The sequence below is a fragment of the Trichomonas vaginalis genome, chromosome IV (genome assembly GCF_026262505.1).
Source record: "Trichomonas vaginalis G3 chromosome IV, whole genome shotgun sequence".
In the NCBI taxonomy this organism is placed as follows: Eukaryota; Parabasalia; order Trichomonadida; family Trichomonadidae; genus Trichomonas; species Trichomonas vaginalis.
This window is the reverse complement of record NC_067206.1, coordinates 19,881,327-19,905,066: the sequence shown is the minus strand read 5'-3', so window position 1 is coordinate 19,905,066 and position 23,740 is coordinate 19,881,327. Positions and strand designations below refer to the sequence as shown.

Below are 23,740 nucleotides of genomic sequence, written 5' to 3'. Positions count from 1 at the left end.
TATTCTCTGGGTTTGGTTGTCCAGGTTGCTGTGCATTCGCTAAGTTCTGTGCGTCCATTTAATATTAGATAAAAATATCTCTTACGAGTACATATGCTGAACATTTGCAGGCATTGGTTCATCTTCATATTCTCTGTACTTTTCTGCCACGTCAAATAAATAAATGACACAATGGAAAAAAACTAAAACAAGTAGTCCTATTTCAAACCACATTTACTTACTAATAAAATTTCTTTATTGTGACACTTTCTCCAGTTTATAGGACCTCTCTCATATTCTATCTTGTCATATATAAACTCATAGTCATGTATGTCCTCTAACCATCTCATAACGGTTTCCAAACCACTTTTATCGGATGTAAAGTAAAAGCATGGATGGTTATGTATAACGTCTAAAGTTTCTAAAGAGTCTCTCAAAGTCCAGTCTACTTGGTATTGAAAATCCCATGTGTTATAGAACGGCGGGTCCACTATAAAGAAAACATTTTCCTTGTCTTTATATTTTTCATACAACTCTGTCCAATGACATCTCACAAACTCTATACCCTCAATATATTTTTCTATGTCCTCTTTGAAAACATTTGTATAGTTAAGATATAAAACTTTTGACATAAGTGTTTCAATGTCATGAACTCTTATAGAACCACTATATAATAGTCTAGCAGATATACTATCCCAGTCTATATATTCTGCTTTTTTCAAAACCTCTCTCACAATATTTTTCTTATCTAATGGTATACGTTCCATCTTACCTATAGGTATCTTTTCTTTTAACTCTTTCAATATATTGTTTGTGTCTGGTATATGTTTGAGACGGTCCATATAGTTGTCGAAGTCATTGCATATAATCTTTGAGTCAGGAAATATTGTATGACATAAATGGGATATATAGAAACTTCCACCGAACAAATCTACAAATGTTAGACCATTCGGTAGTTTCTTAAGTTCTCTCAATATAATATCTTTACATCTACTCTTATTTCCAAAGAACGGTAACAGCGGTTTTGTAAAATTCATTTATATATAATAATAAAAATGTTTTTACCCGAAAAGTGACAGAAAAGTGACAAAACATGAAAACATATATAATTTGTGAAAAGCGACACAAAAAGTGACATTTAAAAAGTGACACCATTAATATGATGTAAATAACAACGGTTTTGGTTTTGTCACCGGCTGGTCGGCTGGGGTTCGGTCCTCCTCTTGGGTCTTGGGAAAAATTTCTTATGGGCTAGAGGGCGCAACGCGCCTGGAAGCCCCACTCACCTGACCTTCCTTTAGTCTTTTTCTCAACTTTTGTTTCAGATGATAATAATGTTTGATATTCTGAAGGAGAAAGGGCAGCAAACTGGTTTTCTCCTAGTTTATAGCTATATTCACCTCTATTATGCTCTTGAATAAATCTTTTGTTAGTCAAATAAATTCCTAATTTGAAAAAATATTCGTCTCCTATATATATCTGCTTATATTTCCTCATCCACGAGAGAAAAGCTTTTTCTTCATGGTATTCAATTCCAATACTCCTGCTGAATGCTGTAAGTAAATACAACATTGTGTCACATTTTCCCAACCATCAAAAATATTAATGAAATATAATAAGGATCAGATACATGATCTCAAATAAGTATATGCTGACAAATTTGGAAGTCCAACTCCTAATTTTGACAATATTGAAGAAAAGCTATTGGTCTCCCATATAAATTCAACCTGTTAAATTGTTGAATGGAAAGGGTTAGTTAACGTGATTGATACAAAGATATCAAATGTCAGAACAGAATCATTTAAATCATATAAATCATGCTTATATAAACCATATCATTAATGGTTTAGATAATATATCAGATTCAAAAGCTACCTTGGAATCCTTACCCGAAGGCACTCAAAGATATTTCAAAACATTTGATTTTAACTAATTGACCACATGTTATACGAGAAGTTTTTCATAATAATGGACAACGGTTCTATACGTAAGATATGAATGATAAATTGAAAAAGTGAACGTTTAAAATGTGCGCGAAATGGATGGAACCTGGTGGGCAGCTTATTTATAGCTCAATAGATGTTATGAATAAATTTGCTGCATATGTTAAAGAAGAAATTACAGTTATTGCTGAAAAGGAAAGATCAGTTGGTGTTTTGAATGAACAATTAACAGATAATTTCTTCGAGATTTCCAAACCTCAATTTGAAAAAGCCAAAGAAGTACTAAATCTATTCATTGCATCTTTATCTCAAGTTGAATATGCAAGGAAAGTGATGTATTCGAGGGATCATCAACTTGCTTCAATGGCTTTTACGTCTTCATTAGAGCTAGCTAAAACTTGTATGGAATTACTCAAAAAGCGCGAACAAGCAATACGTCAATACAATCAAACAAAAGCTCAAGCATCCAAAACAGCAGCACAAATAACTTCTGCAACAACAAATTGCCAAACAGCAAATACACAAGCTATTCAAGCAGCAGCTATATATGCAAATCAGCTTCATCGTGATTTAATCACAATTCTTTCTTCTTATGCTCACGCCCAGATGGAACTTTATGCAAGAAGCCTTGAGGCATGGGCCAAATTTATCGATAAAGTTGATGAAATACAGCTTGATGATGATACAAATACAATTATTAATAGACTCAAAGAATCATCTGATATTTACACCCAAGCTGGTCAGTAAAATTTGTATTTTGATTTATTTAACTATTTAAAGTCTAAAATTTTTTGTTATTTCATAAAATAAAAGCCTCCTTGATAAATTTCCCCAAATTAGAGAGTGATACCCTTTCATTTTATCAAGGAGTACTTTCCCCAAGCCAAAAGATTGATAAAAATGTAAAATTAAATTTTAAAAGTCAAGTATAGCTATAAGTAAGGCATTTTTATGCAGTGACAATGTCTCTCAGAATGGCATATTATGACCAATAAGAGTACATATGACACTCTTGTCGGTCGAAGTTCCGCAATCAGAACTTGATTTCGGAACATTGTGCCATTCTGTATATTACTTTAGTTTGCTATTGAATTTTAAATGTGTTCAAATGAATATTTGAATCAGATATCGCATTTTCAAATTTCAAATTTTATCTCATAAAGTCAAAATACATTTGATCATGCACATCATACCAGTCAAACTAAAATTCAATTGCGATTCTAAAATGGAACAATTATAATTATGTATACATCGCTGTTTTAGACTTTGCTGAGAGTGACGGTAAAAGTCTATTCAATAATCACATTGGTCGCCTCATGTCAAAAATAATATTTGTATTACGAAGCATCACAACTTGCGTCATATGTCGGAGGGAAGTCAATATCTCCTGGGAATCTGTATTCCCAGGATCAAGCTATGACGAAGAACATCATAACAACAACACTAAATTTTCAAGATCTAAAATAAAAATACTTTGTTTCAAGTTTTTTTTTAAATAAGTATTTAAAACAAAACAATTTATTTTTTGTTACTCGATTCTAGTGCTAAAAGATATTTCTTTTTCTCAATTCCGCAAGAAAATCCACCAAGTCCATCTTTTGCTAAACAGCGATGGCATGGTATGACAATTAGTATTGGATTCTTACCGCATGCATTAGCAGCAGCTCTGTATCCTTGAGGGCATCCAATATTTTGAGCAAGCTCAGAATATGTTTCTGTTTTTCCCCAAGGAATGGCTTGGAGACCAGACCAAACTCTTTTCTGAAAATCTGTTCCTTCTGGAGATATTTTAAACGTAAATTCCTTTAATTCGCCCTTAAAATATTTTTCTAACTGTAATTTGCACTCTCGAACGCAAAGAGGTGGATCTCCTGTTGATACTTCGGCCTTTTTAATATCGATGTTAGTAATGCAATTATCACGGCTCACAATTCGAAGCTCTCCGAAAGGAGCATCAAACTTATCAATAAACGTCATTTTGGCACTTTTACGATCATTTCGAATTCAATTCTAAATTAAAAGGAAATCGGGATTAAAAAAGGACATTTCAGAAAGTCTGAAGAAGTCATGAATAAACACATAACAAATTCGTAATTTTTGGAGAACAAAAATTCGGTCATCTTCAAATGGAAATATCTATTTGTAAAACAATGAAGCGTTTGCCTTATTCTTGTTCGTACGTCTCTTATTGGGGAATCAAAATGAAAATGAAATTTCATATATTTCTGAAATTTCAAAAAAATGAAAGCTAATAATCTATCTATTAATTGGAATTCCCATAGCAAATGATGATGTATCAACTACTGGAATCATAGCTGTTATATTTGCAGTCATTGACATTGTTGCAATTGTAATTGCAGTATTTGATGGATTTAGTAATGGAAATGAGAATGTTGCTGGAGTTCCAACAGGGAATGATTTCAATTTGATTCTGGCGTAGCCGATTGGATAAGGACTTGGTTTATTTGGTGGATTTTCTTGAAGTGTGCATAATTGAGCGTACATATGCGCTTGAGATAGAGATTCTAAATTCAAAACAGCACGAACTGGATGGTTCCATGTTATTTTCTCCTGTGGTTGAATTGGTTTCGTTGCAATCGATTCATTGAGTCCATCTGCTTGAAATATAGCATAAATGGGATCTTTTGGAATTGGCAATTCATCTGTAAAAGTTGCATTGTTAACAATAAAGTCCAAAAGATATCCCATTTCTCAATAATAAAATTTCAGGGTCTGTGATCAAAAATTTATGGTTCTTTGGGAAAAAAGTCAAACATATGAACTTTGTTCTTGCAATAGATTTTGCTGGTGAAAAATTTACTAATTTGATCTAAAACATAGATGGTTTAATCATGATCAAATTTATCTTATCAATGATATGCATCATTATCTATTTTCTATCATGGGTTGATCTTACATAATAGAGCCCCTTTTAATGGAGAAATTCATATTGATGTGAAACTCAATTAAAGATGATCATTTTGATATGAGATATTTTTAAAAAATGATCATCGTAGCATGATTATTTGAGTAGTATGCTGTATGATACTACGATCCTGTCCATTTTCTTTCCTTTATTCCTTGAGATATTATACCATTCGTTTGGAATTAATAAAATATTATGTTAAACTATGAACGTGCATTTAACAACAGTCATTTAAAACAAACAAACATTTATTCAATATACAAAATATGAGATAATAGGAAATTATTTTATTGGGGAGCCTTTTGCTGCTGTTGTGGGTTGAGTATTGCAGCTTGTTTAGCTAATAGTTCTGTTGCTAACTGGTATTGGCTAATTTCAAAATCAGATTTCTTATCATTTATCCAATTTTGAGTTTCTGGTGGCATTTCTATTCCATCAAACGCAGATTCGGTAGCTACTATTGCAAGTAGCAATGTTGGCATTGCAGCTGTTTTGTGGAAACATAAAAACATACAAATGTTTTTCACAAGTTTATTATTTAATGATTGCCGTAATTCTGCATTATATTTTTTGAGGTATGGTCTCACATTTTTATCAATATGCTGAAATGGCAAGTCAATTTTCATATTAAAATTATCTGCTTCAAGTAAGTCTAATTCGCATGTATTAATTTCGCCAATTTCTTCCTGAGTTAGTTTGCTTTCTTCGAACTTTGTTCTTCCTAGATTATCTATAAGTCTTTGTTCTCCAATTCTTCGTTTTGAATCTCTGCAACAATTAAGTATTTCTGAGTACACTTGCTGCATTGATCTCACTGTTTCGTTCATTTTGCATGCTGAAAACAAAGCTGTTACTAATATAATGAATAATGAATGTTCAGTCTGTGTATTTTGAAGGAAATATTTATGAACCATCATAAACGCTGATGCTGTACAGGTTTCTAATGGCAAGTTTAGTCTCATTCTTGCAAAAGAAAGCAAAGACCATGAAATATGTCGTTGACTTTCCGTCCAGGATTCCATTTTTTTATAAAAATGCTTGTTTCATGATATAGAAGTTACCATTGCGATTTGTTTCCTGTTCACTACCCTTATGTAAATCCAATACAAAGCGCATTTAATTTTAACATCATGATTATCAACCATGATATATCTTATTAATATTGTTTGCTCGAATTCTGAATATTCATTACTATTTATGGTTTATTTTTAGTAATTTTCCAACAGGAATGCAGTTAGTATCATCAGAAACTGGTAAATTTAGAAATGTATCAAAATTTGTTATTATTATCATCAGAAAATTGTTACAAAGGCTGTTGTATATCTTATCTCTATTGATGCCTATAAAGAAGCAAAGTCAAATGATGGGAAAACTCCGCTCATTTGTGTATCAAATTTCGAAATTGTCAAATAACTTATTACTGTTGGTATTAACAAAGAAACAGACGATATAAATTGGCATGCTCGGCTCATTTTGGCAGCAGAAAAATGTCATCTTGAAATTGTTAAATATCTTATCTCTGTTGGAGCTGCCGCATATATACTTACATACAAGTGTAAATATCAACTACTTTCCATTAATAGGAACAGTCGATTCACCGAATTTTGAAGGTAATGAAGATTTTTCATCGAAATCATCGAAAACTCAACATAATCATTGATGCTTCCTCCAACATGCATATACCACAATCTTTGGTTCAAATATTCTTCGAAATTCCAATAAATTACCTGATATTGAATGGTTATCAATCATTTTGCAACTTCAATTAAATTTTGTAAAGCTTACATTTCAATTGTATCGGTTAGAAAAAAGGTTTTGAATTCGATATCATGTATTTAGCTTTATCTTAATTTTCAAGTTAAAAAGCGCAGTTACCAGTTAATCGAATTTCAGAAGTTCTCAAAAATTCAGCTCTTTGAATTTATTTGATAATAAAATACTCATAGCTTTTAATAATTACATAATATATTTTTCTGAAGATTTTGTCAATTTTTATTCAATTTCATACTCTTTCAAAATGACTTCCTTTAACTTACAAGATCAAGTTTTTGAAATAGTTGTCAACGTATTTGAGAAGTCATTCATGCAGGAACGCGCTCTCCTTGAATACCATAAAAAATGTCCACAGATTATCGGAAATTTCTGCTTATTACTTCAAAGGTTCGCAACACAGAGTTCTCTTGTCTTACAATCGAAAATCGATAAATACCGAAAAGTTTTTACACAAGCAAAAGCCTTAACCCCTGGTTTCCCAGGTCAACAAGTTTTGCAACTTGACCAAATTAATCACATGATCAACGAACAGTGTGGCCAAGCCATTTTATTAGCCGAGCACATTCAAAACGATTTTCTTCCTAAGTTTAAATGTGCAATCATTACTTCAACCACAACCATGAACAAAATTTCTTATACCATAAAAGAAGCCGAGAACGCATGGAGAGATATTAGAAGACAAATGGAATCAAATGATTCAACTATTAATAGCATTTGCAAAGAAGTCAAGTCTCATAAGAAAGATATTTTGAAAGTACACGGGCAAGTTGCAACTTATATGGCTACGGTTAAGTCTCAAAAATACTTGGCCAAAAAGCTTAATATAGCTTACGCACGATTTGTCAAATTATTTAAAGAATCAATACAAGAAATGAGGCAAATTAATATGGAAAGGTGCAAAGTTATATTAGAATTTTCAACCAAACTTGCAAGGCTATACGACGAAATGTCAATTGTCATTGCAAAAGTCAATGAATCCATTTTTAAGAGAAACTCGTTTGATGATATCCCAAAGATGCCTATTTCTGACTTGATTACATTCATTGTTTCACATGATATCAGAAGAACTTCAATCGGAAACGTTTCGTACGAACAATACAAATTTAAGCAACCTGAGATCGATCCGATCATAGGAATCCCATCATATCAAACAGGAAGCTTGTATGAACCACCAATTCTCATTGCACAAGCTTTGAATAATTTTGTTGCAAGCGCTCCAAACGAAATCTCATGCTACAAGGGCCAAACAATATACCTTTATGAGCCTCCAATAGAAAACTGGGTTTTGGCCTCTTCAAATAAGACATTTCCAGAAGGTTATGTTCCAAGAAATAATATTAAGGTTCTGAACAAGAAGATAGCTCTTTCTTTGAAGCAGCTCGCTTACGAAAATGGAAAACTTGGAATTTTCCCAGGTGAATTTCTGATTATTGAATACGAAGACGAAAAAGGATACGCATGCGAAAATACTTCTGGAAGGTTCGGATATGTTGACAAAAATGCGGTTATTGTTGAAAAATTATATTAAATACTATTGTTTTGTAAATTATTTTTTTTTATTTAATATTCACGTTCGCAAGCGAATAAGCCAATGGCATATTGCTTTCTTTGCAATTTGTTATCATATTCTTTTGGATTTTTTTTTTCTTTTCAAAACCAAATTGCCAAAATGATACTCTCAGCTGAAAAGGCGACATATAGTTGGTATTACATTACTTTGAATGTTCTCATGCATAGCTACACATTGGGGTTTACGACCTTTATTTTATTTGCAATTTTTGTAATTCGTCAATTCATCGTTCAACTGCATTTTCTTGAACAATTCTATCTAGGTTTGAGATTTCAATGGTTAGCTGAGCTTTCTTTTCTTCCAATAATTCCAAAAGTCGAGAGCGGATTTTATTTTTCTCTTCTGGAGAAAGTGAACTCCATTCCTTAGTTGTTCTTGGCAAGTTTGAGAATTTATTATTTGGTCCGGTAGTTAAGAAATTATTATTCATGTTTGAAAGTAAATCTTCTATTTCATCTGTAGATCCATTTCGCCTCCCAAGTATAAGCTCTTCAAGTGCATCAAATATTTCTTCGATTAGCTCTTGCCTGTCTTGAAGAGATTGAAAATTCATTTTAATTTTTTTTTCTTTGATAATTTTTACGGGTGTGTATATTGAAGATACATCATTTAATATACGGACCATTGCCTTAGAGAATAATTCAAAGAATTACTTAAGCAGAATCATCATAAGAAAATACATTTACAAGAAAAATCATAGTGTTATGCAAACACAATTGATGATCTGTATTTTGAGTGGTCCATGATAAGAAGTTCATCTCTTTCTTACAGATATTTTCACACTGCATAATGAAGAGCAGTCAATCCTTGATTTTTTTTAAAGGATATTGTATCAGATATATTGGTATGGGCAAATTCAATTTTAATACAATATTCATCGAGATATTGCGCTAACGAAGCGTTCAAAATTGAGAGGGTAATCCTCCTACTCTCAAATAAACGTACATGCGGGTGCACCCTTAATGGAAAATTTTGATCTCTCAAGTTTGATTAGAGAGAGTCTTGTTTTTCCAGAATTGAAAACAATATCAGATACAACTCATGAGGGACTAGACTATGATAGATATTTATCAGAAACTTCACCAGATTATTCAATAATTTACTATAAAAAAGAAAACAAGCTAAAGATTGCAAAAATTAGCAATAAAAGCATGAATATTATCAAAGATCAATCCATTAAGATTGAAAACTTAGCTATTATAGAAGATTTCTTAATACCAAAATTACTTTCAACAGAGCTTCCTTTTTCTGAAAACAATTCTTACAAATCAGAATTTACTCGATTAGAAAAAATTATTTCGACACACTTTACAAAAAGATTCATCGGTATGGTTAGGAGTTCTAACATAGGACCACCTTCATGGATCTCTAGTGTCTCATGAGTTACAAAACATTACAATGTAAGATTTTTTTTAAAGAAATTTTACATCTATTCAAAGTGATCACGAAATCTGACAAAAATGGCTGAGAAACTCCCACCAATGGAGATAGTTGAAACTTTCAAGCGGAGACGCTCTGAACGAAACTTCGATGGCAGTATGACTGAAGAAGAGCGTGCAATTGTTGAAAATATCGTTAAAGAATGCAATGAATTACCTTCAATTTGCGGAACAAACGCATCAATTGCTATTACAGAGCCAGGAATTGGTAGATTCGGTTTTGTTAAAGCAGAATCTGGTTGGATTGTGCTCAAATACCCATTGGAAATAACTGACAAGGAAGAAATCATTAAATACACACTTGATGCAACATTCAAAGCATCAATTGCAGTCCTTAGAATCGTACAAAACCATTTAGGAACTGTTTGGATTGCAGGAACTTATCAAGAAGCTTTAGTTGAATCAAGATTCCCTGGATTCAAGATTCCATGCACAGTTGCTTTTGGAAAAGTTGCTGCTCAACTATCTAATTAGTCGCAGCAGATACGAATTTCCTGTAATTTTCTACAACGAGAAGACAAAGGAGCCAATCAAGCAAACCAAGGAAGGCAAGTTGATGGAATTCTTAGATTGCATCAGATGGCTTCCCTCTGCTTCAAACAAACAATCATGGAGAATTTCCTATAATCCAGACGAAAATAAGTTCAAGATCTTCGATTACTACAATCTGGCGAATGGAATATCAACGTTCGACATAGGAATTATGATTTCCGGCTTTTACTTCTATAGTAAAGGCCAGTGCCAGATTGATATGACTCCATCTGAAGAAACATTCCATACAGGTGGAAAATACGTATGCAGCATCACAATGCCAAAGTCATTATTTGAATAAATTTATAAATTTGTGATAAAAACTTAATTTTTTTTTTAGATATTGAGAAATTGAGCTATATGATTGGGCACAATGATCTATTATATCATTTTCGATATGTTCTCAATACAGCAGATCAAGATTCGCTGAATCTCAATCTGATTCAGATATTTGGAGCGACAATATAAGGAAGTCGTTTTGTCCCCCCGGGGGTTGATTATCGACACTTTACAAATCATTTCTATTACATACTTTAATAATTTTTGACACTTTACAAATCATTTGTCCCCAAGAGTTCGAAAATTATTTGGTCGAGTCCCAAAATGTCCCCCAAGCGACATCCTTAGACAATATTGGCTTACCGTAAGGCCTGATCATGATAAATATAGTTCTTTACCCTTAAGGTTCTAATCGATTCAAATTCCTTTTAAAAAAATACGATTATTTTTGGTTCAAATGCTGTTCGGTATTAGAATCAAAATTAATCATTAATAAGATAATTATACTTTTTATTACATTTTTTGAAAAATTCGCGCCTGTAAAAAACATAATAAAAGTGAAAAATTTTCAAAAAAAATGGATAATCCGGAAATTCAGAAATTAGTTAACTTACAAGAATCTTTAAAGAAACTAACGATGAATTCGATTATCGACACTTACAACATGCTAATCAATGACGGATATCATCAAACAATTCATCAAGTCAAATTCATTACACAAGAGATAGTATACGCAAGTCAAGCATTTCCTCAGAACAATGAAGCATATTGTGCACTCTTAGTTGAATTATATAACAATAAAAACGAAAATAATTTTCTTCATTTAATTCCGACTTTTTTACGTCCATTAACAAACAATCATATCAACTATAGATTACTCAGACGATGTATTCATGCAGGAACTTTTACTATTGATTCATTATTACCATTATTTCCTCTTGATAACGGTTTGTTTACATTTATGTGCTTTGCAGATCTTGTAAAAGAGAAATGCAACTCCAGATACAATGATATTAAAGCCGGAATTAAGAAAGGCGAATCCGCGATTTTCAAAGAAATAAAAGACTCGGACGAATACGAAAAGAACAATTTCGACAAGCTCACCAAATTCATAGAATCCGGCTGGATACCAGAAACCATCCAATATCACATACAACAAGATGATTTAGAATATTTACAAAATTATATCAACGAGAAACGAAGCGAAGGCAATTTTGACATTTCCGCCAAGCTAGATTGTTCATCCTTACTATCCAGAGTCATCGATCCCATATTGACAGACGCATCTTTGATAGAATACGCTTGTTTTTATGGTTCCGTTAAATGTTTCAAGTTTCTTGTTGAAAGTGATGTTCCTCTAACCGAATCCTTAGTTCCTTTTGCATGTTCAGGCGGAAATTTAGAAATTGTTCATATAATTTCCCGCAAGAACATTAAAATGTTCAAAGGGGCCAACCAAGCAATCATGTACCGTCATACCGATCTATTCAAATGGCTTCTAGAGTTTTCCAGATCTACGACCACGGAACGAAATACGGCCATGCAGTACGCCTGCAGGTACCACAACGTCGATGCCATGTTGGAGCTCATGCAAGGACCAATAGATATGAACCAGAGTACGAATGCTTTAAGTATTTTACAATTAGATAATTTGGCCTTGCTTCAGTTGGCCAAATCACGTGGATGCAACTTCCGCCATATTGCTTGTGCATGCCAGGCAGCTCGTAGTGGCAATTCGGACATTCTTAGCTACTTAGTCAAAAATCATACAATAATTTACGATCCGAAAGAGCTAGATTTCCTTCCACTTATAGATGCAACGTATGGAGCCAACCCTGAGTGCTTCAGAATCCTTCTAGATGCAGGTTTGAATCCTAATGTGGCTAATCGCGAGCAAACATTGATGCAAGCAGCTTGCGCAATGCCATCATTAGAAATCATTAAGTTACTAACTTCTCATGGTGCTTATATAAACGATATCGTACAAAAAGTGACAAATCCTGACAAACCGATAACTATTGCAGCACGAAATGGCTATTTAGATATTGTTAAACACTTGGTTGAACATGGAGCAGAATATGATACAGAAACACAGATAAATACAACAACAAGACTGTTAAGTCCTTTATCAGCAGCAGCACAATCAGGACATTTAGATGTTGTCAAATATTTGGTTGAAATAAATTGTAATCCAACAGAAAATGGATCATTGCCGATGATTTTGGCCAGTCAAAATAATCATCCTGATGTTGTTGAATATTTATTACAACAAGCGAAATACAAAGAAAAAGCTTTGATGCATACTTTCACTTTTGCTGTTAAAAACATGGATTTGGATACAATGGATAGATTAATAAATATTGGGGCTTCTCTGGAATTAAAGGATAATGAAGGATTAACAATTCTTCATCATGCAGCAACAACAAATGTAACTGTTATGCAGAAATTACTTAATTGCAAAGGTTGTAACCCAACAATTAAGGATTCGAAAGGAAATCCACCAATTTTGACTGCTTTGGATTGTGATAATTATCCGATTTTGAGTTTACTTTCTAAAATTAAAGGTGTTCTGAATGATTCGAATTCAATTGGTAAAACACCGCTTCATATTGCAGTAGATAATTTGAATTTCGATGCTGTTGATTTATTCTTAAATAATGGAGCAAATCCGAATGCGAAAGATAATAAAGGATTGACACCACTTCTTTGTTTAGTTACTCAATCCCCTTCTGCTGAAAGAGAGACAATGATCTCTATTCTTTTGAATGCAGGAGGTGATTGCAATATCGTTGATTCTCTCGGAAGAAATTCTTTCCATAGAATTGTAATGAATTCGCCAAGTTTGAGTGAAATTGATTTATTCCTTTCTCATCTTAAGGAACTGAATACATCTGATAAGAATGGAAAACCAATGATTTTGGATGCAACGAAATCATCTCTTCCTGTTTTCGATTACATTGTTTCTTTCGGAGGAAACATTAATCTGACTGACCAGGAAGGAAATACTTGTTTACATGCAGCTTGTTCGCATGATAATATTGATGTTGTTAAGAGATTAGTTAAATCAGGAATTGGTCTAAATACAAAGAACGAACTTGGAAGAAATTGTTTGTTTAGTGCTGTTTGTTCTATGAAAATTAATGTTGTTAAATATCTGTTGGAAAGCGGAATGAATATTAATGATGTTGATGATAAAGGAAATACTCCTGCTTTGGCACTGATGCTCGCAAAAGGAAAAGATGCAAAGCCAATTTACTATAAGTTCTTGGTCTCTGCACAAGCAAATCTTAAAAAGAAAAATAAAGATAATCAAAGTGTAAAGAAACTCGCAACACTGTTTAATTTGGATGAAATTGTCAATTTATGTTCGGAAAAATAAAAAAAATATGTTATTTCTATTAATGTTTTTTTATTGCAAGAAAACTTTCAGAGAAAATTGAAATATGCTTCCTCTGAAATTCAGCAATATATCATTTAAATATGTGGAATTAAATTTACACAATCATGGTTTCCTCTTAATAAATACGAATATTATCTATATAGTTTCATTAAACCATATCTGACGACGAGCGATGAAACAAAGACACATCAAAAATGCAAATATATCATATTCTGTTAACGATCATCTTAAAATTGATTAACAATTTATATTTTCAATTTTCCCGTAATATAGAAATCTTTCCTCTTTTTACCTCAAATTGAATCACAAAATTATATCAACTCTACATTACAGAGATTTAAAAATAGTAATAGGATATTATGAAGTACTGGTCTAGAGTCAGTACCTGAAGGCATCTTTTTCCTATCGGAAATGTGTAAAACTTCTACCAAATTCTTTATCAATAGCACCAAGTCAATATTGGGGAGAAGCTTCCTAAACTTTTTAATCCCATAAATATGGTCATTATCTGGAATAAAGAGTTAAGCGTCATATGTCACTTTTTGTACTAAGGAAACATCGACTTTATGCGTTATGACTTTTCGATGAGGAAACAAGTGTTCACGTATTATAAACTTCCTTATCCCAATAAACCGGCCCTAAACATAATTAATTTTAAGCATTATAATGGTCTCTTTTCTATGATAACCAAATCAAATTGGTTATCATAGAAAAGCACCAAAAACTAGAATAGGAATCGGCAATATGGAATTATGAAACAACTAGGATAAAATGGATATGGGACATTCATGAATGCATTCACTTTTTTCAAGACTTTTTAATGAATTTCAAATTCCTCAGATTATTTTCAATAGATTTTCCGTACCATATCATTTTTATTAGACAAAGCTATCTTTTCGATGAAATTTTTGCAAAAATACTCTGTTTTGAAAAAGATTTATGTAAATTTTTTGATAAAAGTGTCTTGAATGATTATCATTGATAATACCATTCCAATTGAATGCTGTTTTCGGCTGCTTTTATAAAAATTTGATCATATTGTACTCATAATTTTTTTTTGTATTTTGGTCAAAAACTAAGCTAACATCAGCTGTATATTTGCATAAGCCATTAATAAGCTTTGGTATAGGTTATACTGAGTTTAGACGATCATACAATTTAGACTTTTTTCATTTAATTTAGTCTAACAAAGAGTGATTATCTTACTATTTGATTCATAAATATATAGGAAATAATAGTTTTATACCTTAATATGATAAAATTTTATAAAATTTTCCCTTCTCCTTTGGCAATATTAGTCATTAATAGATATATTTAACATGATGGTTCTAAATATATGAATAGATAAAATTTTCCTTCCAATTTTACGAACCAAATTTATTACCATATCCTAAATTTTTTCTATGTTTATAGACCTTTGGAACTTTGTATGAAGTCTAAATATACATGTAGAGTATTCAAACAAAACAAATATCAAAATCTAAACCTTTGAATTACCTTCAATGCTTAACCGAATTACTAGATCTTATATATATGTGTGTACTAATACCTTTTGATGCATAAAAAACTCCAAAAGAGTTTCATTTTTAAAATAGTCGATATCAATTCAAAAAATTGAAACTATACCGTCAACTGTCAATTTTTCAATAGTTCGTTTTTTTAAATGTAATTGCTTTTTTTATATGCATTAATCATTTGATAGTAGTGGGATCAAATTACATATCTTAAAAATGTATTCCGAGTGGAAAAAAAATCAATAGAATTGACCACAGATATCTGTTTAATCCAAAAATATTATTAGAATCATATTTAATAAAAATGCTATGCTTTTAGAAATAAACGGAAGAATAAACGCACTGTTTCAAACCGTCAAAATTGAATTTGTGTCAAATATCTTGAATTTACAATTTTAGCTATTTAGATAATTAGAGAAGCATTTGATCAATTTTTGTGTTAAACAACTATTTTTCGAATTTCTGAGATATGAAAATTAATTCACTAACTTCTTAAAAACATGAATTGAATGAAAACTCTTAGAAGAAATGTTCATATCACTTTCATTAATGGAGTACAAGGATGATTCCGAGTTCTTGGATGATATCCAGAAGTCCAAAACCCGATCCAAGGAAATCGTGAGAATGCAAATGCACTTAGCTTATCTTGATGAATCAGAGCCCGCAAGTGAAGATGAAAATCAAGCACCAGCTAATGCCGAAGAATTTAAAGTTGTCAGAAAGTTTAGCTTACAAAAATTCCTTGAGGCACACCCAATCTTAAATGTCAAAGACCTTTGTAACTTTTCTTTGGATCAACTCTTGTATTTAGTTGATGTTGTTCGCGAGCATGAGTTTTCATCCAGACGCGGTCGGAAAAACGGTTGTGATCCATTAGATGCGTTATTCCTAACATTAACTTACTATTGCACTTATCTTCCATTGCAAAAAATGTCAGGAATTGTTAGTTTGAAACAGAGTTACCTCAGCAAAATCATTAACAAAACAACAAACAGGATGTTCCCAATTTTCATTGCTGAATTCATTCCAAAACAATATTCTCCCTGTGACAAGGAGTTCGATAACTTTCCAACATGTGTTGCTGCAGTTGATAGCTCTACTATTCCTTTTACCGTTCCTCTTGATCTTGCTGAGCGTAAAAGTTCATGGGATGCTAAAAACCATTGCAATGGTATGAAGGTTCAAGTTCTTGTTAATCCTTTAGGACAGGTAATTCACATGAATACAAGTTTTTTAGCTTCAGTTCACGATAAGAAAGTATTTGATTTATCAGGAGCTTCAGATTTTTTACATGTCCAACGTGGAGTTGAATCTGTTGCATTAGGACTTCTTGCAGATAGAGGTTACATCGGTATTCAGAAATACCATCCAACAGCCGTCATTATGCAAAGAGGTGATGACGAAGAAGTTACAAAACGCAATAATGCGATTGCACATGATCGCCAAATTGTCGAACGCCGCTTTGCACGCGATAAAAGTAATTGGAGTGTCTTGGCAATAGGATATCGTGGTGAAAAAGGCAATCTTCCACTTATTGTTCAAGGATTGTTTGCTTTAGATAACTATCACATCGATTCCACACCTCTCAGTGAGAAGGATAACTGCGATTTTCCTTGCACTCCAAAAGATGAAAAAGAAGCTGCAGCAACACCAGAACCAAATGGTTCAGGAAGCCCAATGCCAAAGCCAAGATGTGTTCCAAAAGATCTTTATCTCCAAACTCCAGAAACTCCAATGAAGATTCCATCTCCACTAGCTGGATATGAAAAGATTGATAAGATACTTGTTAAAAGAACACAAAATGCAATCTACAACATCGAAACAAAAATGTCAATTCCAGGATTACATAATGAGGGAGCTACCTGCCATGTCAATGCCGTTTTGCAAGTTTTGTTCTACGTAAATACTTTCAGAAAAGATGTAATGGAGCATTTGGGAGATGTCGAATATACGCCAGTGAAAGCACTTGCCGAAATTTATGATCAGATGTTGCACTACCGCCACAAGGAATACACAATTTCATGCTCACAATTCATCACAACACTCGGCAAGCAATACTTCCAGCAGCAAGATGCCGATGACACATTTCAAAAGATTGTACATGATGTTACGGAATCAGCAAACAAACCAGATATTGCCGTTACATTCCAATATCAAACTGAGACTCCTGATGAAAGCTTCTATTCGGTTTCGCTTCACATTCCTCTTGGTGCAGCAGGTATTGATCAAGGAATTAAACAAATGTGCACAGATGATTCTCATATCAATGAAATCTCAACATTCCTCTGGGTCGACGTTCAGAGGAATTGGTCTGATCCAAATGTCTTCTTTGACAAATTTGAGATCAAGAAGAACTACAAAACTCAACTCAGTGATGGAACGTATGTATTTAAGATACATTCCATTATTGCTTATCATCAAGGTCATTTCGTTGCCTTCGTCAACAAAGGAAGAGTTTGGTTCATGCTCGACGATGAAATTACTTACATTGTTCCTGATGGTTTGATCAAAGGTCTTCAAGGTGGAGATGTTGGCAGCGATTTGTGGTCATATCTTGGTGGTGTCAAATGGCTTGCAAAATGTGTCATCTATCGCAAACACAAGTTCTATGGAGCTGGTGATGATGATGATTGAAAACAGTTTAATTTTTTTTAATCTTATTATAAGGGATAATTCTCTAAATATATGATTTTTTCTTAAGTTAGTGAATATTTTTCTTGTGTGCTTTTACTTATTTAAGTATTTAGTATTATTACTTAAAAATTTTGAACATTTATTTTATAATATTGAGATTTAAAATAAACTATTGCTCGATCGTATCTTTATTTGCTCTTTTAATAAAAAATCTAACTTACTATTGATTAGATATTGATTTAAAAAAATAATATAATAGCATAATAAAATTTCTTTATTTCCCCGTACAAAGATATAGCCGTAACAAGACATTAACGTCTGGAAAGTAAATTTGAAAAAAAGTATTATATTATAAAAGAAGTTACAAATTTTTAGAATATTTTTGTAAAATAAGAGCAAAAAGTAGAATGCAAACTCTTCGGGTACAAAAACCTGCCATTAAATTGAGATAAATAATAGATTTTGTAAAATTTTGTTGTAATTCTTGTATCAGTCTTGCCTTGAGTATGGGTTTGAGTCTACCCTTGTTTCCATATTGCCTATTCCTGTTTTAACGCGGCTATTCCTATTCCAGTTTTTGGTGCTTTTCTATGATAACCAATTTGATTTGGTTATCATAGAAAAGAGACCATTATAATGCTTAAAATTAATTATGTTTAGGGCCGGTTTATTGGGATAAGGAAGTTTATAATACGTGAACACTTGTTTCCTCATCGAAAAGTCATAACGCATAAAGTCGATGTTTCCTTAGTACAAAAAGTGACATATGACGCTTAACTCTTTATTCCAGATAATGACCATATTTATGGGATTAAAAAGTTTAGGAAGCTTCTCCCCATTGTTTCAGATGAAAATAAAATGACGATAGTCATACTTTGGCACAATTTATCTCTCATACTTTCATTCTCATAATTTATTAATCTGAGGTTTGGCAAAATATCTATGGATTCATTTTAGAAAAATCAGAAATAATAAACTATTAGTAGAAATAGAACAGTTTAGTTTAATTATTATTAGATTCCGCAGAATCAGCTTGAAGCTTGTTTTCGTCATAATTTTCGACTTCATCTTCTGGAACATTATCAATTGGCTGATAATCAAGAGACTTATATAATCCTGTTGTATAATACAAAGAAACGTAAGAAAGAACCATTAAAATCGGGATCTTAAGCCAGAAATATGGAATAATTGTAATGTATGAAATAAGGAGATGAGCAACTGTTCCGATTAAATAGAGAATGAAAAGATTCTTATCCCAGAATCTGATGAAGAATAAAGAAGTTGCCATATGGAATACGGAAAGAGCGTGGTAAACAAAAGCTAAATCAAGGGCACTTGGGAACCAAAATGGATGACTTGACGAAAAATCTATTGAAAATGGCTGATCCATGACAATTGGTAAATACATTGTCAGTACATGAGCAAGTCCGTAACCAAGGCCGCAGCATAAGCCAACAGAAATACGAGTAACTGGTGTTTGTAAAAATTTAAGCTTTTTTGCGATAATTGAAAGAATTAATTTGCCAAGAGTATCAATTGGACATGAAATAAATAATATTAGGAAGTAGTTTTTCGTGATTAGAGGTGTCAATGAGCAAATGATCAACAATAAAGTTGATACAAAAGCGCAGAACCATGAAAAGAGGATATATCTGACGTTGTCGTGAAAAACTAGATGTCCGACAATAAGAGGGGCAGATGCAATAATAGCACATCCTAAGTTGAACGAATTTGTATCCATTTTTTTTTATAAAAAAAATTTTTTTTATTTTCATTCTTATAACTACTTATGTATCAACCTTAACTTTGGCTCTGTCATTCGCGAGTTAAGATGGACGTTTCTGGTTGGTAAGCTAGAATTCTGGGAAAAGTATTTGGGGATAAAACAATTTGATGAAAAAAAATCAGGCCTCCGATGGCAGTTCTAGCTATTGTGGAACATTGTTAATGCTTGCTCATCAATTGTTTTATCTCTCATTTCAAATTGAGGAAAAATTGTTTCCTAAACTAGCTTGTTAATAGGAAATCCGATAGCTTATTTAATTATTTAAAAGCTTTGATATATGTTATTAAAAAAAAAATTAAATTTCAAACATCATTTAAGTTTTAAAATCAATGTCGATTGGTTATTTCATCGTGAGATTGATAGTTTTCAATATGTTCTGATGATTCTCCTGGAAGAAGTGATGAATTAGAGTTTTGAACGTCAGTTACACGATTGTATTCTGTGTGGCTTTCGAAATATATGGGAGGATCATCAGGTATTGCTATAAAAATAGAATTTTTACTATGTGCATTTTTGTATGAAAATGATTCTTTAAATTCTGGTAGAATTTTGTCTTTGTAACGATCCCAAAGTCCATGAATATTTGTTTGTAAATCTATGAGATACTTATGAATAGGATCATATAAATCTTTGATTAATTTATTGAGATGATTTCGACATAAACAAGAAAATGGTTGTAAGAAAAATATAGCTAAGACTTTTCTCTTATAAATATGAAAGATATCATCAAGGTCTCTTCTTGTTAAATCTGAAAAATCCACAAATTGTTTAATCATTTCTTCTTTTTCTGCTTCATTTTTAAATTTTGATACATCGAAATATGTTATCATTCCTTCGTAAAATAGTCTAGCATCATAATGCCAATTTGCTAGACAAATATGAGGAATATTAAAATTGATGAAATTTAGCCATTTATTCAAATTAATGGCATTAAAATAAAGATCTTGATTTGAATATAATGAATAGGAAGATCTCTCGCTAATTGCCTGAAATAGAATAGTGGTTTCTTCGTTAATTGGATCAACAGGTTTTTGTGTAATGAGCATGAAAATTTTTGTCACTTTTTTAAAAATTTTATTGGAATTTTTTAAAAAAGATGAAACAGAAAAAAATGATTAAACAGTTTGTCGATTTTTTTTAATGAAAAACGATTTTTATCACGTGATAAGCTACAACTTTCTATGTTTATCTCTTGGCGATAAGGAAATCCAATAGCTAAGCATGTCGGTTATGGCAATTCTTTTGCATTTTGGGCAATACTTTTGGAAAATTTTCCGCGAAATTTGAGCCTAGAAGGCTCAAATTTCGCGGTCAATCAAAAACTAAAATAGGCATGTTATAAAGCTCATATATTCTTTTTGTTCCTAAAAAAATTGCATATTTTTTTGCATTCTCTTTTATATATAAAGTTTATTGGAAATCAAATTTACTCATTTACGATAAACTTTGTTTGCACTTTAAAAAGGATGGAAATAAAATTATTTAAATTCTAATGAAAGAATTCATAATATTGAGGATGATATAATTTCGATTCAAAAGGTTTGTTATATAATGTAAGGATCTCGTTTGAATTAAATGGGAAAAAATAGATGTTTTAAAAAATTATTTTTACTTAGACATCATGTTAATTTTAAAATCAATGTCTATAGGTTATTTCATCGACTGATCGATATTTAAGGATAGGTTCTGATGATTCATCTGGAAGTCATGAGTTTTGTTCGTCAGTTCGAGGATCGTAATCTGAGTCGATTTCGAAACGAAAAGGTGGATTAGCAGGTATCTTTCTGTTAAAATTATGTTTAGTAAATGCAACTTTGTATGGAATGGTTTCTTTAAATTCTGGTAGAATTTTGTTATGTTCCTACCCAACCCTCACCCTATGGGGTGGATTTTTGGAGAGTAGTTGGTAAATGACTTAAAATTTTTTTGAAAATTAACCTTAGATTTTTGGTCTATTCGTCTGAATCAAAATTGGTCAAGATTTGGCGACTTAGTTTAAACTGGTTTCGGTTTTTTTTTATTTTTTATTTTTATTTTTATTTTTTTTTTGGAGTCACCGCCGACTAAATTACACTAGGGCAGAGTTCTTCCGAGGCCTTTCATCAAATTAGAGACTTCGGAAGAACTCTGCCCTATTCGATTAATTACAGAATCCTAGACCTTTTGAGACCAGGAAAGAGTAGTAAGAGTACTTTAAGGCAATGCTCATTACGAAGTCTCTCATCGAATCCATATCAGCAAGTGATTTCGGCGGGAGATCTCCAATCGGTCTTCCATGAGGGTTGCGCAAGCCAGAAGCACAATAACTATGCAGCCTAGCTGCTAGGATAGCGTAGCTAGTCTGCGTAGTTACTGTGCTTCTGTCGATATTAGTTATACGTTATTGCCCTCGTTGACTGTAGTACTACTCCCTTAACCTCCGAGGGTTAGGGGAGTAAATTTGCTTGAAATGGGCAGGCCAGATCAAAGGCTGAGTAGCATCCCAGCAAGTGGATAGTCGGCGGTGACTCCAGCTGTGGTCCACCATGAGATTATGGCAATTTTGTATTTTAGCAGGAAATATTTATGCAAAAAATGAAAATATATGACCACAATATGATGCTCCACGATCTTTTTTAATTTTATAGAAATTTGATCGACAGAAATTGAAATACTGATATTTCCAAAAATTTCTATACGAAAAAAATTCAAAACTGAAATTTATTCCACTTATAGTATAACAATGCTTATTATTTAATCTAAAATGCTATCATTATTTTTTTACGAAATTGAGTTAATGGTGCACCATTTTTTATTATTGATTTATAAATAAAATTCTTCTTATATGCCAATTATTGAATCAAATATATCAACTTTTTTTCAGAAGTGTCAACCTGGGTATAAAACCGCCAGTTTTTACCGGCCAAAACCACATTCAAATTTCAAAACCTACTCTTAAATTTTGAATGAGTAGGTGACAAAAGTGCATACTCTTAAACAACCGTCGGATTTCCGGGTGAAATCGTGACACACTTTCGTCTTTCGTAGGCAGTGGTGGTTGTTACAAAAGGTAACTTCGAATGTAGCGTGAAATCTGCAAAAAAAATTCTGAAATTTGAATGGAGAACACAAAAATTGAATAGTTTACGTCAATAAAAAAGAGAAAAATGAAGCCAATGTGTCTCGAACCTAGGACTTAGAATAGCAATCCCACTGTTTATCCCATTACACTACATGCATCTCTCACCTCAGTGAATGAGATCAACTATATGATAACTTTTTCCCCATTATATTCTTGTGGAAAAGTGACAAATAGCAACTTTGACCCTCTCTCAATTTTGAATGTGGTACCATTGTTTTTTTACCCTCTTACCTCAGATAGCGAATAATGTGAAATATAAGCATGTTATTAGGACATATATATGTTTATCTAGAAAAACGACATACAAATCCTAAATTTATGAATAATATATCTAATAAACGAGGATTCTATGATTATTTGAGCATCATACAATTTGTCTGGAATGAGATATTCAAAGCAACTCTTTAATTTGATGTGCAATCTAATTTATGGAAATTTAATAATTTCATCTGAAATTTCAACCAAAAAATACATATTAACATCAATTATTCTGATATATTTTTAAGTGTGATTCTAAGTTTGATTGTTTATTAGTTTTTTTTTTTGAGGAGTGGGTAATTTTTTCCAAGATAACTTATTTTGGGCAAAATATTGGGACTTTAAAAGCCAAGGGTAGGATGGTAAAATTTTGTCTTTGTAACGATTCCAAAGTCCATGAATATTTGTTTGTATATCTATGAGGTACTTATGAATAGGATCAAATAGATCTTTGACTAATTAATTGAGATAATTTCCGAATATACAAGCGAATAGTTCTAAGAAAAATATGGCTAGAACTTTTCTCTTATAAATATGAAAGATATCATCAAGGTCTCTTCTTGTTAAATCTGAAAAATCCACAAATT

The 23,740-nt window shown here is 32.1% G+C and overlaps 10 protein-coding genes across 10 annotated transcripts, besides 3 other annotated features; 6 read left to right on the top strand and 4 right to left on the bottom strand.

Annotated features, from left to right (window-relative positions):
• Nucleotides 1-2,003: 2,003 nt before the first annotated feature.
• Nucleotides 2,004-2,751, top strand: TVAGG3_0131470 (BAR/IMD domain-like family; the record flags this gene model as incomplete). Its single annotated transcript, XM_001320467.1, has 1 exon — nucleotides 2,007-2,669. One exon carries the CDS (start codon nucleotides 2,007-2,009, stop codon nucleotides 2,667-2,669), a length of 663 nt encoding a protein of 220 aa, XP_001320502.1.
• Nucleotides 2,752-2,836: 85 nt separating this feature from the next.
• Nucleotides 2,837-4,658, bottom strand: TVAGG3_0131460 (methylated-DNA-[protein]-cysteine S-methyltransferase protein; the record flags this gene model as incomplete). The annotated part of the gene is made up of 1 exon (XM_001320468.1): nucleotides 3,441-3,899. One exon carries the CDS (start codon nucleotides 3,897-3,899, stop codon nucleotides 3,441-3,443), a length of 459 nt encoding a protein of 152 aa, XP_001320503.1.
• A 477-nt stretch (nucleotides 4,659-5,135) lies between these two features.
• TVAGG3_0131440 (cyclin domain-containing protein) lies at nucleotides 5,136-5,870 on the bottom strand (the record flags this gene model as incomplete). Its single annotated transcript, XM_001320470.1, has 1 exon — nucleotides 5,136-5,870. The coding sequence occupies one exon, from the start codon at nucleotides 5,868-5,870 to the stop codon at nucleotides 5,136-5,138; it is 735 nt and encodes a 244-aa protein (XP_001320505.1).
• Nucleotides 5,871-6,863: 993 nt separating this feature from the next.
• On the top strand, nucleotides 6,864-8,181 carry TVAGG3_0131430 (SH3-domain family; the record flags this gene model as incomplete). Its single annotated transcript, XM_001320471.1, has 1 exon — nucleotides 6,866-8,149. The coding sequence occupies one exon, from the start codon at nucleotides 6,866-6,868 to the stop codon at nucleotides 8,147-8,149; it is 1,284 nt and encodes a 427-aa protein (XP_001320506.1).
• Nucleotides 8,182-8,414: 233 nt separating this feature from the next.
• TVAGG3_0131420 (uncharacterized protein) lies at nucleotides 8,415-8,744 on the bottom strand (the record flags this gene model as incomplete). The annotated part of the gene is made up of 1 exon (XM_001320472.1): nucleotides 8,415-8,744. The coding sequence occupies one exon, from the start codon at nucleotides 8,742-8,744 to the stop codon at nucleotides 8,415-8,417; it is 330 nt and encodes a 109-aa protein (XP_001320507.1).
• Nucleotides 8,745-9,651: 907 nt separating this feature from the next.
• Nucleotides 9,652-10,104, top strand: TVAGG3_0131410 (putative TM nitroreductase family; the record flags this gene model as incomplete). The annotated part of the gene is made up of 1 exon (XM_001320473.1): nucleotides 9,652-10,104. The coding sequence occupies one exon, from the start codon at nucleotides 9,652-9,654 to the stop codon at nucleotides 10,102-10,104; it is 453 nt and encodes a 150-aa protein (XP_001320508.1).
• Nucleotides 10,105-10,186: 82 nt separating this feature from the next.
• On the top strand, nucleotides 10,187-10,462 carry TVAGG3_0131400 (putative TM nitroreductase family; the record flags this gene model as incomplete). Its single annotated transcript, XM_001320474.1, has 1 exon — nucleotides 10,187-10,462. One exon carries the CDS (start codon nucleotides 10,187-10,189, stop codon nucleotides 10,460-10,462), a length of 276 nt encoding a protein of 91 aa, XP_001320509.1.
• Nucleotides 10,463-10,999: 537 nt separating this feature from the next.
• TVAGG3_0131390 (spectrin binding) lies at nucleotides 11,000-13,819 on the top strand (the record flags this gene model as incomplete). The annotated part of the gene is made up of 1 exon (XM_001320475.1): nucleotides 11,018-13,819. The coding sequence occupies one exon, from the start codon at nucleotides 11,018-11,020 to the stop codon at nucleotides 13,817-13,819; it is 2,802 nt and encodes a 933-aa protein (XP_001320510.1).
• A 482-nt stretch (nucleotides 13,820-14,301) lies between these two features.
• Nucleotides 14,302-18,825: a mobile genetic element.
• Nucleotides 15,904-16,231, top strand: TVAGG3_0131380 (uncharacterized protein; the record flags this gene model as incomplete). Its single annotated transcript, XM_001320476.2, has 1 exon — nucleotides 15,904-16,231. A coding segment is annotated over one exon (328 nt), but the record flags the coding sequence as incomplete, so codon positions are not given.
• A 166-nt stretch (nucleotides 18,826-18,991) lies between the features above and the next one.
• TVAGG3_0131360 (uncharacterized protein) lies at nucleotides 18,992-19,729 on the bottom strand (the record flags this gene model as incomplete). The annotated part of the gene is made up of 1 exon (XM_001320478.2): nucleotides 18,992-19,729. The coding sequence occupies one exon, from the start codon at nucleotides 19,727-19,729 to the stop codon at nucleotides 18,992-18,994; it is 738 nt and encodes a 245-aa protein (XP_001320513.1).
• Nucleotides 19,730-21,838: 2,109 nt separating this feature from the next.
• Nucleotides 21,839-21,923: a mobile genetic element.
• A 798-nt stretch (nucleotides 21,924-22,721) lies between these two features.
• Nucleotides 22,722-22,751: a mobile genetic element.
• Nucleotides 22,752-23,740: the final 989 nt, after the last annotated feature.